This window comes from Staurois parvus, unplaced genomic scaffold (assembly GCF_062004578.1).
Source record: "Staurois parvus isolate SC_StPar_1 unplaced genomic scaffold, SC_StPar_1.0 ptg000299l, whole genome shotgun sequence".
Classification (NCBI taxonomy): Eukaryota; Metazoa; Chordata; class Amphibia; order Anura; family Ranidae; genus Staurois; species Staurois parvus.
Window position 1 is genome coordinate 11,607,191 of NW_028318095.1, and position 15,428 is coordinate 11,622,618.

At 39.9% G+C, this 15,428-nt stretch overlaps 1 protein-coding gene across 4 annotated transcripts in view; it reads left to right on the forward strand.

Moving 5' to 3' along the window:
- The window catches only part of NSUN3 (NOP2/Sun RNA methyltransferase 3), a 59,786-nt gene that overhangs the window by 19,208 nt on the left and 25,150 nt on the right, over nt 1-15,428 (forward strand). For all 4 annotated transcript variants that reach the window (XM_089682934.1, XM_089682935.1, XM_089682936.1 and 1 more), the window contains 2 exons: nt 9,256-9,410; nt 12,001-12,122. In XM_089682934.1, coding sequence (XP_089539060.1) covers nt 9,256-9,410; nt 12,001-12,122 — 277 coding nt within the window. The remainder of the gene's footprint in view (nt 1-9,255; nt 9,411-12,000; nt 12,123-15,428) is intronic.

Consider the following 15,428-nt stretch of genomic DNA (forward strand, 5'->3'; position numbering starts at 1 on the left):
TTAACCCCTTGACGCCGACGTCACACAAATATGCGGCCTCACGGAGCTGGGCTATTTTTCATAGGGCCACATATTTGCGCCCTGTCTTTGTGCTGGGAGCGCGCCGCACTGCGCGCTCCCAGCACAAAGACCGTGGTGTCACTGAGAGCCTCCCGATTCCCAGTCAAATGATCGCTGTGACAGCCTCTGATTGGCTATCAGAGTGATCAGTCACTGTGCAGCCCAGCCCCCTTGTTTTTTTTTTTCTCTCTATGAATGGAGGAGAGAGAGAAATTGTATCTCTCTAACTCCTGGCATAGAGAGAAAAAAAATGTTTGTAAAAAATAAATAAATATTAAAAAATAAAGAAAATATACCTAGATCAAGGTTTGATCTAGTTCAGTGCCAGGGTTATTGTTTGGATCATGGTCAAGGTCAAAAGTCAGGGTCAAAGGTCAGGATTTAAAAATAAAATTGGTGTCAGTGTGTTTTAGAAAAAGACAAAAACAAAATGTGCACTGTTAGTTCTGGGCTGTACTACAGGTACAAACAACATACATATATATGGTATCGCTGCGATCGTCAAGAGCTGGAGAATTTATTTTGGGTTGTTCTTTGGTGGTAGGTTATAGTAGTAACAAGAAACACACAGCTACTGTTGCAAGAAAAAGTATGTGAACCCCTTGGGATTATGTGGAGTTTTGCATGAATTGAGCATAAAATGTGCTCTGAACGTCATCTAAGTCACAACAATAGAAGAACACAGTCTGCTGAACATAATACTACACAAACATTAGATGTTGCCATGGTTTAATTGCACATAACATGTAAACATTCACAGTGCAGGGAGGAAAAAGTATGTGAGGCCCTAGCTTAATGACTTCTCCCAGAGCTAATTGGAGCCAGGAGTGAGCCAACCTTGACTCCAATCAGTGTGATGATATTGGATGTGTTGCTGACAGCTGTCCTACCCTTAAAAAACACACACCTGTTTTGGGTTTACTGGTTTCAAGAAGCACTGTCTGATGTGAACCATGCCTCGCAGAAAAGAGCTCTCAGAAGACCTACGATCAAGAATTGTTGACTTGCATGAAACTGGAAAGGGTTACAAAAGTATCTCCAAAAGCCTTGATGTTCATGTGTCCACGGTAAGACAGACAGTCTACAAATGGAGAAAGTTTAGCACTGTTGCTACTCTCCCTAGGCGTGGTCGTCCTGTAAAAATGACTGCAAGAGCAAAGCGCAGAATGCTGCATGAGGTAAAGAAGAATCCCAGAGTGTCAGCTAAAGACCTACAGAAATCTTTGGCACATGCTAACATTTTTGTTGACACATCTACAATAAGGAAAACATTAAACAAGAATGGAGTACATGGGAGGACACCACGGAGGAAGCCATTGCTGTCCAAAAAGAATATTGCAGCACGTTTGAAGTTTGCAAAAGAGCACCTGGATGTTTCACGGCACTACTGGCAAAATATACTGTGGACAGATGAAACCAAGATTGAGTTGTTTGGGAAGAACACACAACACTATGTGTGGAGAAAAAAAGGCACAGCACACCAACATCAAAACCTCATCCCCACTGTAAAACATGGTGGAGGGAGCATCATGGTTTGGGGCTGCTTTGCTGCCTTTAGGGCCTGGACGGATTGCTGTCATTGATGGGAAAATGAATTCCAGAGTTTATCAAGACATTTTTCAGGAAAACGTACGACCATCTGTCCGCCAACTGAAGCTCCGCAGAGGATGGGTGATGCAACAGGACAATGACTCAAAGCATACAAGTAATTCAACAAAACAATGGCTGTAACAGCACAGAATACGCCTTCTGGAGTGGCCCAGTCAGAGTCCTGACCTCAACCCGATTGAAATGCTGTGGCATGACCTTAAGAGAGCGATTCACACCAGACATCCCAAGAATATTGCTACACTGAAAACAGTTTTGTGAAGAGGAGTGGTCCAAAATTACTCCAGATTGTTGTGCAGGTCTGATCTGCAACTACAGGAAATGTTTGGTTGAGGTTATTGCTGCCACAGGAGGGTCAACCAGTTATTAAGTCCAAAGGTTCACATACTTTTTCCTCCCTGCACTGTGAATGTTTACATGTAATGTGCAATTAAACCATGGCAACATCTAATGTTTATGTAGTATTATGTTCAGCAGACTGTGTTCTTCTATTGTGACTTAGATGATGTTCAGAGCACATTTTATGCCCAATTCATGCAAAACTCCACGTAATCCCAAGGGGTTCACATACTTTTTCTTGCAACTGTAAATAAAAAAATTATATTTTTTTTAACTATTTTGGGCCAGTTTTCCTTTGATAATAAAATTAAAATCAGGAGCTATCCATTACCATTTATCACCAAATGAAAACCCAATTTGTCCTGAAAAAAACGCGGTATAATTCACCTGGATGTACAAAGTAGTTGTGATGATAGGTACAGTTTTACTAACACATGTCATCGTTGCAAAATTGTGCTTAGGCATTAAGATTTGTTTTACCCTTAGGCGTGAAGGGGTTAAGGAGTTTGGAGGAAAAATATGAGTTGAAGAGTGTAGGATAGAGCCGGAGGGTGACTGTAGTATTTGCGAGGGAACAGGGTCCAGGGGATAGGTGGTTAGGTGGGTGTTAGAAAAAAGTCTAGTTACTTCCTCCATAGTAGCTGGGTTAAACAACGGAAGTATAGATTGTGCAGGTGGACAAGGAGTGTAGGGTGAGGGAGATATGTACAGTGGTGATCTCGTCACAAATTGTATTCTTATTTTTTAAGTGATTAGCGATCTCCTGGGCAATCAGTGAGTTAGTGGGTGGAGGTTATGAAGGATGAACTAGAGTGTAGAAGGTAGAAAAGAGTTGACAGGGACTGCGTGAGAGGGTGTTTAATGAGAGTGATTAATATAGGTCTAAAATATATAAAGAAAGTACAGCGCTAAAATTATGAAGACAAATATGCGTATAGATATATTTGTAAACCTTAAAATGTCCACTTATGGGAATAAAAATAAATTATAAAATTTAAGAAATGTTCATAAATTCTTCAGCAAAAACGCACTGTGGTTATACCTGCGTTTAGGTCATAAAATATATCCGTGAATAGGCACAGGTCATCCAAAATAGGATCTCCTGATGATGCTATTATTCCCAGTACACTAGATATGTTCAGGTGGTTGTGCAAGAAATGGATAAAACGCGCACTCACCAGAAGCGCATGTAATAAGCGCGTTGTATCATATATAGGTGGTCTATCAGGTTTCCCTTCTTAGGGTAGGTCTGGATGCAGCCTGGGGGTAATCGGCCCTCCTTTTTGGTTACAGGATAAATCAGGTCAGCCAGGACTCCCCTCTAGGCCTCTGGGATGGTCATCGGAGGATAGCTGGGGGAGTTAAAATGCTCGGTGTGGAGCAGAGTGAAAGGGGATTTCCATAGTGTAGTGGATGAACTGTGCCTATTCATTGATATTTTTTTTCAATATTTTATGACATAAATGCAGGTATAACCACAGTGCGTTTTTGCTGAAGAATTTATGAACATTTTATTCATTTTATCATTTATTTTTATTCCCATAAGTGGACATTTTAAGGTTTACAAATATATTTATATGCATATTTGTCTTAATAATTTTAGCACTGGACTTTCTTTATATAGTTTATATCCAAGGGAATTTGTGGTTTTTACCCTTGTATAAAATAGCAATAGCCGCTCTTAGAAGTTAGCGCTCGCTTTTATTATTTACGATAATATAGGTCTGTTTGCAGTGTGGAGGCAGGAATTGTATTTTTGGAGGGCAGATTTATATTGGTCGCAGTCTTGCTTGGATTTAGTCTTATGCTACAGACCCTCAAGAGCACGGCTACGATTTGTGAGGCATCTGGTATTGTTTGTTTGCCAGGGTTGTAGTAGTCAGGCCTGATTCTGTGTGTAGTAAGGGGGGGCAATGTGTCCAGGGTGGAAGACTGTGAACTGTTGCAGACAGAAGTGGCATGGAGACAATCTGATGCAGAAAAAAGAAGTAACTTAGTTGGAAGGCAAGGAGGTGGAAGCCAAGGGGAGAGTGAAGCTAATAAGGGAGTGATCAGAAAGAGGAAAAGGAATGTTGCTGAGGTTGCAAGGAGTGCATAGCTAGCAGAATACAAGGTCAAGGCAGTTGCCATTAGAATTAGTAGAAGCGTGTATCCATTGTTTTAGGTCAAAAGAGGAGGTTGGCCCAGAAGTTTAGAAGTAGCAGGAGTGTTAAGATTACCAGGGATGTTGAAGTCACCAAGAATTTTTGTGGGAATTTCAGAAGAGAGAAAGTAGGTTAGCCAGGCAGCAAAGTCATCAAGGAAGCTTGATACCAGTCCAGGAAGCCGATAGATCACAGCGAATCTCAACGATACTGGAGAGAATAGACAAATACAGTGAGCTTCAAATGAGGAAAGGGACAGAGAGGGAGGTGAATAAAGGACCTGAAAAGTTATTTGAAGGAATAGGAGGGTTCCAACTCCACCTCCCTTCCATCCACTAGACCTTGGAGAGTGCGTTCAGAGGAGGCCACCATGGAGAGGGCAGCAGGAGATGGAAAGGAGGAATAGGAACCAGATTATATGGATTATGGCCACTATAAGAGAATAGGGGGTGCTGGGTGTGTTGGCCAAAGGAATATTATGGTGACCCATAATTTGTGGAGATGACTCCAGATGTTAAGAGAAGCTGAAGGGTGAGAGCGGTAATATGGGAGTGTGACTTGTAGAGGGCATGTCCCAATGTCCTGGAGGTTTTATTAGTATGTAGGTTCAGAATTAGCAGTAGTTGATGAGTGCAGTAATAAGGTGAAGACAGGAGTGAGGGTGATATATATAAGCTGTGGGGCGTAGAGGAGGGGTGAAGGAAAGAAAGTTTGAGGAGATGGGATGCAACTGTGAGAAGAAGTAGGGAGTGCATGTTACAGTTAACCCTTTGATCGCCTCTAGATGTTAACTTGTTCCCAACCAGTGTCATTAGTACAGTGACAGTATATAGTATTATCACTGATCACTATATTAGTGTTACTAGTGATGTCAGTGTCACTTACTCAGTGTACCTCCCAGTCAGCTTCAGTCAGTGTCAGATTGCCCGCCACAATATTAAAAACAAATCAGTATATATATAATAAACACTTATTGGGATTTTTTTTACCAAAGACGTAGCAGAATACATTTTGGTCTAAAATTATGAAGAAATGAGATGTTTTTAGTAAATATGCTTTATAGCAGAAAGTAAAAAAATTCAAAATTTTTGTTTTTTCTGTTTATATAATAAAAAAATCCAGTGGTTATAAAATACCACCAAAAGAAAGCTCTATTTGTGTGAAAAAAATTATATAACTTTCATTTGGGTACAGCGTTGCATAACCACACAATTTCCAGTTAAAGAAGTGCAGTGCTAAATAGCAAAAAAATGGCCTGGTTGTCACGAAGGGGTAAAACCTTCTGGAGCTCAAGTGGTTAAAGTGTGTGTTACTCCAACATTTTACATTTCTTAAATCTGTCTGTTACCACGTACTTGTATGAAAAGGTATCCTGTTCTCTTTGTATTGCTTCCTTTGTGCAAAATACTTGGTGGTCCCGCCAGTCCCCCTGCTCTCCTATTTCAGTCTGAGCACGTCAGGGCATGGAAACACATCCATCCCGGTGTTACCAGTTTGCTTCTTTGCATGTCACCTGGCCATATGGCTCATTTGTTTCACATTTTAATAACATGCAATTGCTGAACAATACCATGATATAGTAAATGGCCAGAAGTATTGTATGTGGACCCCCCCCCCTGCTCCCAACTATTTAGTTAAGGTACACAAGGTAAGGTGCTTTAACTGATATGCAGATGGGAAGTCACCTCTATGGACTCTATGGAGTAAATCTGATGTAACAATAATGTCACATTGTATTTTTCAATGAAGCTACTGAACACTGGGGAGAGGATGGAGCACCGACAATGGCTGGGCCATGGGAACCTAAGGGTGATGTCATGACTCCCAGAATTTCCAGTCGTTGTTGAGTGCTCCATGATATGGGAGCTAGAGCTGCGGGATCACTTGACTGAAAAAAGGTAAGTACACACATCATTTTTTTTTTTTTTTTTTTTTTTACATAGGGCAGGCAGGATAAGTAGGAAGATGGGGAAGGGCATATTTTTAACAATAGTGCTAGGCTTGAATTCCATTTTAAGTAGCTGTTGAAAATGGGTTATTCCAGGACAACCAGAAATAGTAAAGCAACATTTGCATTATGTATACACTGAAATCCTGGTAATATGTAATTGTTTGGGCAGTAGTGTCATTTTAATTAGGATCCTTTTTTTTTTTTTTTTTTTTTTTTAATTCATTGCAGCTAATTACATGCAGCTTGTTGTCAGATCTGTGCTGTATAAATGTGTATTTCCTCAGTCAATCCTATTTACTTTGTACGGTTGTGATAACGGCCACACTTTATCCGCTGTCTCTCTGTAGGTTATATAGACATATCAAGATCTTAGAAATGACATTTTTGAGAGAGCGATAGTGGAGTCAGTCAGGCGCATGGGAGACAATAGTGCTTATCTAGCTGCCAGAATCAAGTCACTTGTCAGAATCATTGCTCTCTGCTCACCCAGACTTCTGATAACTGCATCCGAAGTGCATCTTTCCAGCCGTGATTGATGTTACATAATGTCAGGCCAGAACTGCTTTGTAGGATGTTATGGGGGAAATGAGCTGAAGGAGACATGACCACTTCCACCATCTGCGTCAGCACACTCTGTTTTCCTCCGTGTAATGGAGAAACCTAACAGGAATTTTACCTTGTCTTAATTGTTTTATATTTTTTGGCTCCTTAGTGTATCATAATTCCTAAACCACACAGTCATCACTTTTATTATTGCAATAAAAGAGGAGATTTAAAGGATAAGTCCACGCTAAGTGACAATTCAGTTACAGGCGGAGTTTCTGGGCTGAATTACTCCATGACTTGTTATATCTCCAGAGCAATCCAGTACTAAAATCTCCCAGCTGTTCCTGATCCTCCTCTCACTCAGGAGTTGTGGGAGTTCATGGCCACCTTGAGATGATCGCATTGCACTTGCTACATTTGTATACTACAAAAAAAATATTTGGAAAAGGTGACTTTTAAGGTACTCCCCATATAATACAATCATTAAAATAAAAAAAATATTTATGAAGTTAAAGATTATCATGAAATCCAAAGCAGCATAAATTATCCATTTACTCAAGGTGTTTTTAAAGCTCTGAAATAAAAAATAAACAGAGCATATCCCTCTATAGTGTGGACTTGCCACAATCCAAGTTCCAAGTTTCGTATGAGACCGTGTAGAGGAGAATGTGTCCATTCCCTCCACTTAAGTCTCAGATTACACTCAGCTTCATGCCCTATGCTGTGCAATGTGTGATGTCAGATGCAGCCGATGCCTGAGGAAGCTGAGAATTAGCCTTTGATCTGTTTAGAAGGCTGTAGAGAAGAGATATGCAGATAAACAGGTACAAGTTATGTTTCACCTCTGTGTATCACCTGAGGCCACTCCCTTCACTGCGTATATGTAAAGGTCCAAAACCAAAGTCTTTCAAAGTATTATGACCCCCCCTCTGTCATCCTACCTCGATAACTTAAGTTATGTTGCTTAGCACTCATCTATCCCCCCCTTCCCTACTCTTCCCCCCTTCCCTACTCTTCCCTCCTTCCCTACCCCTCCCTCCTCTCTCTCTCTCCCCACCCCCTTTTTTTTTTTCTTTCTCTGTCTTTTCCCTTTCTTTTGCTGGGACGGTGCTTCCGGCATGCTAAACGCAATTTTCATACCTGACCTAGAATCACATTATCAATTAATGTACCTCAGTGTAATTTCTCCACATCCACCGTTCTCAAAAATTTTCTCTAATATCAATGATTCCATGTTCTGGTCTATCATGAATGTACACACGATATTGACAATAGGTTCTTATGACCATACTTACTCAAAACCTCTTTATTTTTTGTCCTTCTAGATTCATATCCTCCTCTTAGTTTTCTAAGTTGTTGTTTGGGGTCTGCCCCCTCATTCTTCTGTGTTCAACTTCCATGCCATGTTTGTTTTTTGTTTTTGTTTTTTTTTCTTTCTTTTTGTCTGACTTTTATAATCTTTATTTGGGGGGAAAAAAAATATTATGCACAGTGGGTGGTGATATGAAGACTCTATTCATTTCACAGCTACAGTATAAAGACTACGCCTTTTAGGGTGATAGAGGAAGAATAGAATGCTTATACAATAGGTGATAGTGCCAGTTTTCAATCCGCACACAAATCCCAGAAGGCAAGCATAGAGGCATACCAAGGAAAGACAGGTAGCAGGAACTCCAATGCTCCCATTATCTCCTTAAATACGCTGTGTGTATACTTATTAGGCAAGTGAGTATTTGGACCACATCATCATATTTAAGCATATTGGGGTTTATGCCGTTGTTCATAAGAAACTTCACCACCACACGTTGTTCCATGCACACACTAACACTGCTGACTACCATCTTGATTAGACTGGCCCACGACATGTGCGCTTCCTATCTGTAATCGGACACATTTGCCACTTACTACTGCGTGTAGTACCGCCAGGTTAGCATCCCTTTTTATACCTGTAAAATAAAAGTCCTGTTTGACTTGAAAACCCCTTGTGTATATACAAGAAAACAAGCAAAAAATTAAAAACAAAGATTCATATTATGGAGGTGGTGGGAGTGCAGGGAGCTAAAGTGGGTTATGTATACCCAATCAATAGAATACCTGGTGATCCTGCCATGAAGGTCCTTGTTCAGGCAGTTCCTGTTAATGGGTGACAACACTCTGTCAGTGCCTCATAGTTGTTTTCCATCAATGCTGATGCATGTATCTTTGGACAGCTAGGGAACATCATTCTCATCTAGGCAAGAATACTGGAAGTGCAGGCGTTTAAAAAGAAAATAATTTACAAAAAATCTGTGATTGTCTGAAAGGAGGAAGTATTAGATTATGCAAAGTGGGTGAACAAGTCGAAGGTCCACTTTAAGTGCAGAATAAAAAAAAATACCCAATTTTATATATTTTTATATATATATATATATTTTTTATACCCTCGCGCTGTGCTGTGTTCATTTTATCTGAAAGTTTGCTTTGTGGAGCACCCCTTTTAGACTAATTATTCCTAGCAGAGGATTTTTTTAGTATAGTAAGGAAATAACAGTAAAAGTGCAAAACAAGATTGCTGCCAGCGATGTCAGTTTCTAGTGTTTGATGCACCTCTGAAATGGCTTTTCTCAGGACTTCTTCATTGTAATGAGCCGGATATGCACAGATCATTGTGGCTGAGGAAGACACTGGAATCCTTTGTGCCGCTGTCCCACATGAATGTCCTCTCAACTACTCAATTAGACGGAAGGTTAATTGGGAAATTATACACCAGCTCTTATGACAAGGTGGGTATTGTTTTATGTCATTTAAGGAACAGTGAACCTAAAATACAAATTATATTGCTCTAGAAGAGCCACTAAAATACTGCATTTATAATGTCAAATTTAGCCTGTCTATTCAGCATGTGGCTTCTGGTGTGAGTTTTTTGAGGGTTTTTTTGTGCTTAACCTGTTTCTAGTGGCCTAAGGCATATACGATGGGTGGTTCTTTTTTTAAAAAAACTTGTTTTTATTGAGTATATGCAAATAAAGGGACATTCACAGAGAAGTATTTTGAATAGGGATGTACCGAAATTTCGGTGGCTGAAACGTTTCGGCCGAAAACACCCCTTTCGGCCGTTGGCACCGATACAGGTGGCAAAAAAAATCCTGCACCTTGCCGCCGTCGCATCGGAAACCACTCAGTAGTTCTCAGCTTTACCTGAGAAACCATGGATCCCGGCGCTGGGCATAGAGATGAGTGAAGGAAAGATGGCCGCCACTCATCTCTATGCCCTTGGAGGACCGGAGCGATGTCACTTCCCGTTCTGGACATTTTATTTTTATTTATTTAATTTAAAGCACTAGATAAATTCTTTTTTTTTTAATCTAATGCATTACATTGCAGAGGAGAGATATGGGGTCTTAAAGAGGACCTGTCACTAATTATTTCTGCATGCATTCCTTGTGATACGAATAAAAGTTTTTTAAAGGGACAGTGAAAAAAAACAAAACCATTAAATAAATAATAATTTATTTTTTTTTAAAGTGCCCCCATACCCCTCGTCCTCGCACGTAGTGGAGAACGCATACGTAGGCAATGCCCACATATGTTAACGATGTACAAACCACACATGTGAGGTATCACCACAGACATCAGAACAAGAGCAATAATTCTCGCACTAGACCTCCTCTGTAACTTTACACTACTAACCTGTAGAAATTTTTAAAGCATAACCCATGGAGATTTTTAAGTACCGCAGTTTCACGCCATTCCACGAGCCTGTGCAATTTTAAAGCGTGACATGTTGGATATTTATTTACTCACTATAACATCCTCTTTCATATTTTACAAAACAATTGAGGTATAATATGTTTTTTATTTTTTTTTGGTTTTTTTAATAAGTGTATTTTTTTCCAAAAATATATATTCATTTTTAAAAACTGCGCGTTTCGTTTTTCGGCCAAGGGCATTTTCATTTTAATTTTTGGCACTTCTGTGCACCACTAATTCTGAATATTTCAGAAATTTGACAAGCAACAGATGGCATAATGCCAGTTAACATATAACCAAAAAAAAGGGTTACTGTTGTGCTCTTCCATGTTCTATGCAAAATGAGCTTGAGGGCCTGTGCCTGAAAACACCCATTAACCATCAAGTCCCGCACGTGCTTATTAACCGCTTCCCCGCCTCCCTATTGCAAAAATACTGCTACAGGACGGCAGGGCTGCGCAGAATCACGTGTATATACGTGATATGCATCTCCGGGTAGGGGGCGCGCGTGCCACCCTACCTGTGCCGCCATTGGCATATGGCATATGTCGATCATTGAACCCCCTGGCGGAAATTCCCCGTCGACACCTGGCGATTGCCAAGAAACTGACAGGGGAGAGACCTGTGTGTTTACAAAAAAAAAAAAAGGACATATATTTCATTTATCCACAGCGTTGCATGACCACGCAATTGTCAATTAAAGTAACACAGCACCATATCGCATAAAATGGCCTGGTCAGGAAGGTGGATTAATCCTTTGGAGGGCACGTGATTAAACTGTGTATTGGCCAAGTATTAAATACGGCCATCATAACAATACAGCAAGTAAGAGAACTATGGCGTAGAATCTGCTACTAAAAAAAGTAGAGAGTCTGCTGTGTCCTGTGTATCTAGCCATGGTCCCCAAATTTTATAAAATTTCCCTGGGAACCCTTTCCGTGGGACACCGACACAAGTGCTGGGAGCGCGAAGGGCTCGCGCTCCCAGCACTTGTGTCGGTGTCTCACGGAAAGGTCCCGATCTCTCCTTGCGAATGGGACCTTTCCCAATCATGTGACTGCCGTAACAGCCAATCACGGTGGTCACATGACCTTAAACCCCGTCCCTCCTCCCGGCATCAGAAACCCTTTAAAGGGCCGGGAGGTGATGACACAAAGGGGTTAAAGGGTCACCTATGGATATTAGGTATAGTAGTTTGTTACTATTGAGTATTATATTGTTTTTGTGTGCACTAAAATTAAGTGTTTTTGTTCTTTTAAATTTGTGTGTAACAAAAATCTTTGCAAATATTGTGAGATCTAAAAAATTAAAACCGCCACAATTATATTCTCTAGGGCCTCTGCTTTCAGGAAATATGTAATGTTTGGGGGTTCTAAGTAATTTTCGAGAAAAAAGATGCTGATTTTACCATGTGTGTGAAAATTTTCAAAAATTGTCCTGGGCAGCTAGTGGTTAAGTCTTACATTAAATTACAGAAGAATCAGGAAAAAAAAATAAATGCAGAAAAAAATAAAAGAATTAAAATGACACAAGTCTGGGATTACTATTGTATCTTTCCTTAATTTTTGGGCTGTGAAGGCATTTCACTTTTTTTTTTTTTTCCTGTTACGTCTCATGCTGTAGGTGTTGGTTGATGCCCCATGTTCTAATGACAAGAGTTGGCTATTCTCTTCTGATGCTGAAAGAGCCAAATCCCGAATTTCAGAGAGGAAGATTCTTCCTGTAATCCAGTCAGAGTTACTCAGGTATACAGCAAGACATAAAGTTGTATAAACATTGATTCTTGTATGGAAAGAAGAATACAAGTTCAAATGAAATGTGTCCATTTCTTATCTCTTTGTTCCTTTGTTAGAGACAGTAGGGAAAAATAGATATCATGGTTTTCACATTTTAGTTTTCTTTTTCCACTTAATAAGATATATTTACAGTATATAACTTTTTTAGTGTCTCTATCTTCTCTAATGTCTTCTTCAATATCAAGCTCAAAGTTGTTTCAGTGACTGAAAGCTGGTGTTCAGACTGACTTGCCAGACCTCTGCAGGTTGTGTGGAGGTGGTTAGAGCACCAGTGATTAGTACAAAGTGAGTTCGGAAAGGGTTACTTACCTCTGCATTACCAAGACCACTCCTCTAGCATGGATCTGGAATTGCTTTGTGCCTAAGTGTTCTGGACCCAGGTGAACACATGAATTATATGTACATTGAGGGGGGTTAAACTAATATTAGTGCAGTTTGAAAGCCCCCCCATGAGAGAAGGGGGGATGTAGAGTCACATGTGAAAACCGTGGTGGGGTACATTAATCAGGGGAGGTTAGCTGATCATTAGCTGGGTCCCTAAAAGCTTTCTAATGGGGGTCCATATACGTTTACTGTCATGAAGGCTGGAATATCCAGCCCGGACAGGGGTAAAATGTAAAATAAAAAAAAAATCTAAAGACAAGAATCAGACACACCCACACAATGCACCTCCCATGCATTACATCCAATTACACATTAGAAAGTATAGACTCACCAAGGAAAACCTAGGAATCTACGTTGATTAGGTATTTACTGTAATTAAATAAAGATGAGTTTGCCCAACAAAAATATATATCTGTAAGCTGCTGGCACACCAGTGGAAATAAAATGTGACCATTACCAGCCAATAAAGCACATAAACCGCACGTCCTTGAGATGATTGAATTCAAAATATGTGCTCAAAAATCAGTGACGAAATGTAAACTTTCAGTGTCTAAAAAACAAAGTCCAAACTTCAGTGCAAGTGATGATTTCCAATCTCAAGCCGTGAAATGCTTGGAGACCACCACCAAAAGCCCTAGAAGGTATTCACTCAGTTTCTGAATAGACCCTTATTACAGGGACTAGTGAAGCTTTAACTACACCAATGCATCACTAATGCCCGCTGTAGGCAGAAATCCCATAGGCATACAAACACTTTTCAATGAGTGATCAGTGTTTTCAACCTCAAAACCTGGTCTCCAGCCAAAAGCCCAGCTCAAAAAGAGAACTTCATAATGTTTACTGTTTTTAAAAACGCTTGATTATTAAAAAAAAAAAAAAAACCTGTATGAACTAGCATTAAAAACAATAGCAGCGGGAAAATAAATGAATGAAAGTACTAAGCCCTCACCTTCCCTCACATCTCAGCATAAGTGTGTAGCCAAGCCGCACTGTTGACAGCCAGCTATGTAACAAACTCTCTCCTGGATCAACTGCTAATTGCTTTTTGAATTGGGCTGTTGGTTGGAGACAATGTTTTGAGGTTGGAAACACCGATCACCTATTGATGAGTGCTTGTATGTCTATGTGATTTCTGTCTACAGTGGCCATTAGACATCCAATGGTGTAGTTAAACCTTCACTAGCCCCTGTTACAAGGGCCGATTCATAGGGTGAGCGCATAGTCTATAAGGTTTTTGGTGGTGGTCTCCACGCACTTCAAGGTTTAGGATTGGAATTCATCTTTTGCACTAGAGCTTGGAGTTTGCTTTTTTAACATTTGTTGTTGGCATTTCTTCACTGATTTTTTTAGCACAAATTTTGAATCCAATCACAAGGACTCAGTTTATGCGTTTATGTGCTTTTTTGACTGTTATATTTTATTTATGGAAAAAGCATTATAGGATAGCACAGCACTATACAAATTAAGGTATTTACTATACTTATTTCAGAATACATTTGGGGCCATAATATAGGTTTAGGGCTAAATAGTTAAAGTATCTTATGTTTGCTCTAAACTTTTGTTAATCACATCATATTGTCATTGCACATAAAAAAAAAAAAAGTTGGCTGTAGTTACAGTTGGAGTTCTATAAGGCAGTGCTAGAATGTTAAGCTGTCAGAGGGAAAAATCTGGCCACAGATGGGGCATTTCTTTTTGACATTCCGTTCAGCCAGCTGGAAAAAAAAGCTGATTCCTCCATTACGCAATTGAGATAGATGAAGGAATCTTCGTCACTAGGACATTGTATTCTGATAAGGGGCCTCTACGCTATCAGAATACACTGGTCACTGATTGCCAAAAATTTTAGTACACTCCCTGTCGATAGAAGTTAATGATCAATTTCTGTTGAACAAGGATGCCCACACATGGATCGAAATACATCTGGTCCCTGCTGAACTGGACATATTTTGATCCATTATATGACCAGCTTCAGTGTCTTACAGGCATCTGTTATTTTAAGAAGAAAGTGTAAAATATATTACCCAGTTTTAGAAGCTATGAATATATGATTTTACATTTCGACTATAGGTATGCTTTAGGCCTAGTCATTTTTTAAGAGCTGCACAAACTGTTGGTGCTATATAATTTCTGTATAATAAAAAATAATAGACTTCACTGGATGCATTCCGGTTTCACATTAGTGACCCACCAAGCAGAGAAGCAACTTCAAGACAAGAACCTTGAACTTTGAAAGCAAGCCAGCAATGGCACTTCCCATATTTTCCACCTCTCAGGTAAACTTTAAATTGGCAAAGCCGGGGACACTGGATTTTTCATTCTTTTGCAGAAGTTCAGCCAAGGCTAGATTGTCCCCCTTCTGGCTAGTACCTGCTGAAGGGTAGAACTGCAAGCAGGGAGGTGCAGGAATTGAATGCATCCACGATTAATGGGTGCTGAGGATTCCAGAGGTGGCTGTAGCTCTGCAATGAGTAAAAATTGCTTTCCCTTTAAATAATAATTGAGTTGCATTCAGCCCATCATTCTTAAATATATGGTATTTATTTTTAAACCTCAGTAGTTCTGTATTTTGTTACTTCTGGCCTCCTGCCCCTGTGTGACCGTACATTTGCCAGTTTGGCAGCTACCAGCTTGGGAGTATGACCTCTTGTTCCAGCATTTGTCTTCTTTGATATATGCTTTCCTACTGAACTGTGCTAAATCCAATAATGCTCCTGAAATTACCATCCCATCAGCTTCTCTATTTTTCTTATTCTGCCAGCAAATCTAAATAGAGGAGCAGACTAAGATATCTCTGTAGGCAGTCTGGAGTGAAATATTTGCCGATTACCCATGGATTTTTAATGCTAGATGAAGAATTAAAGATTTAAA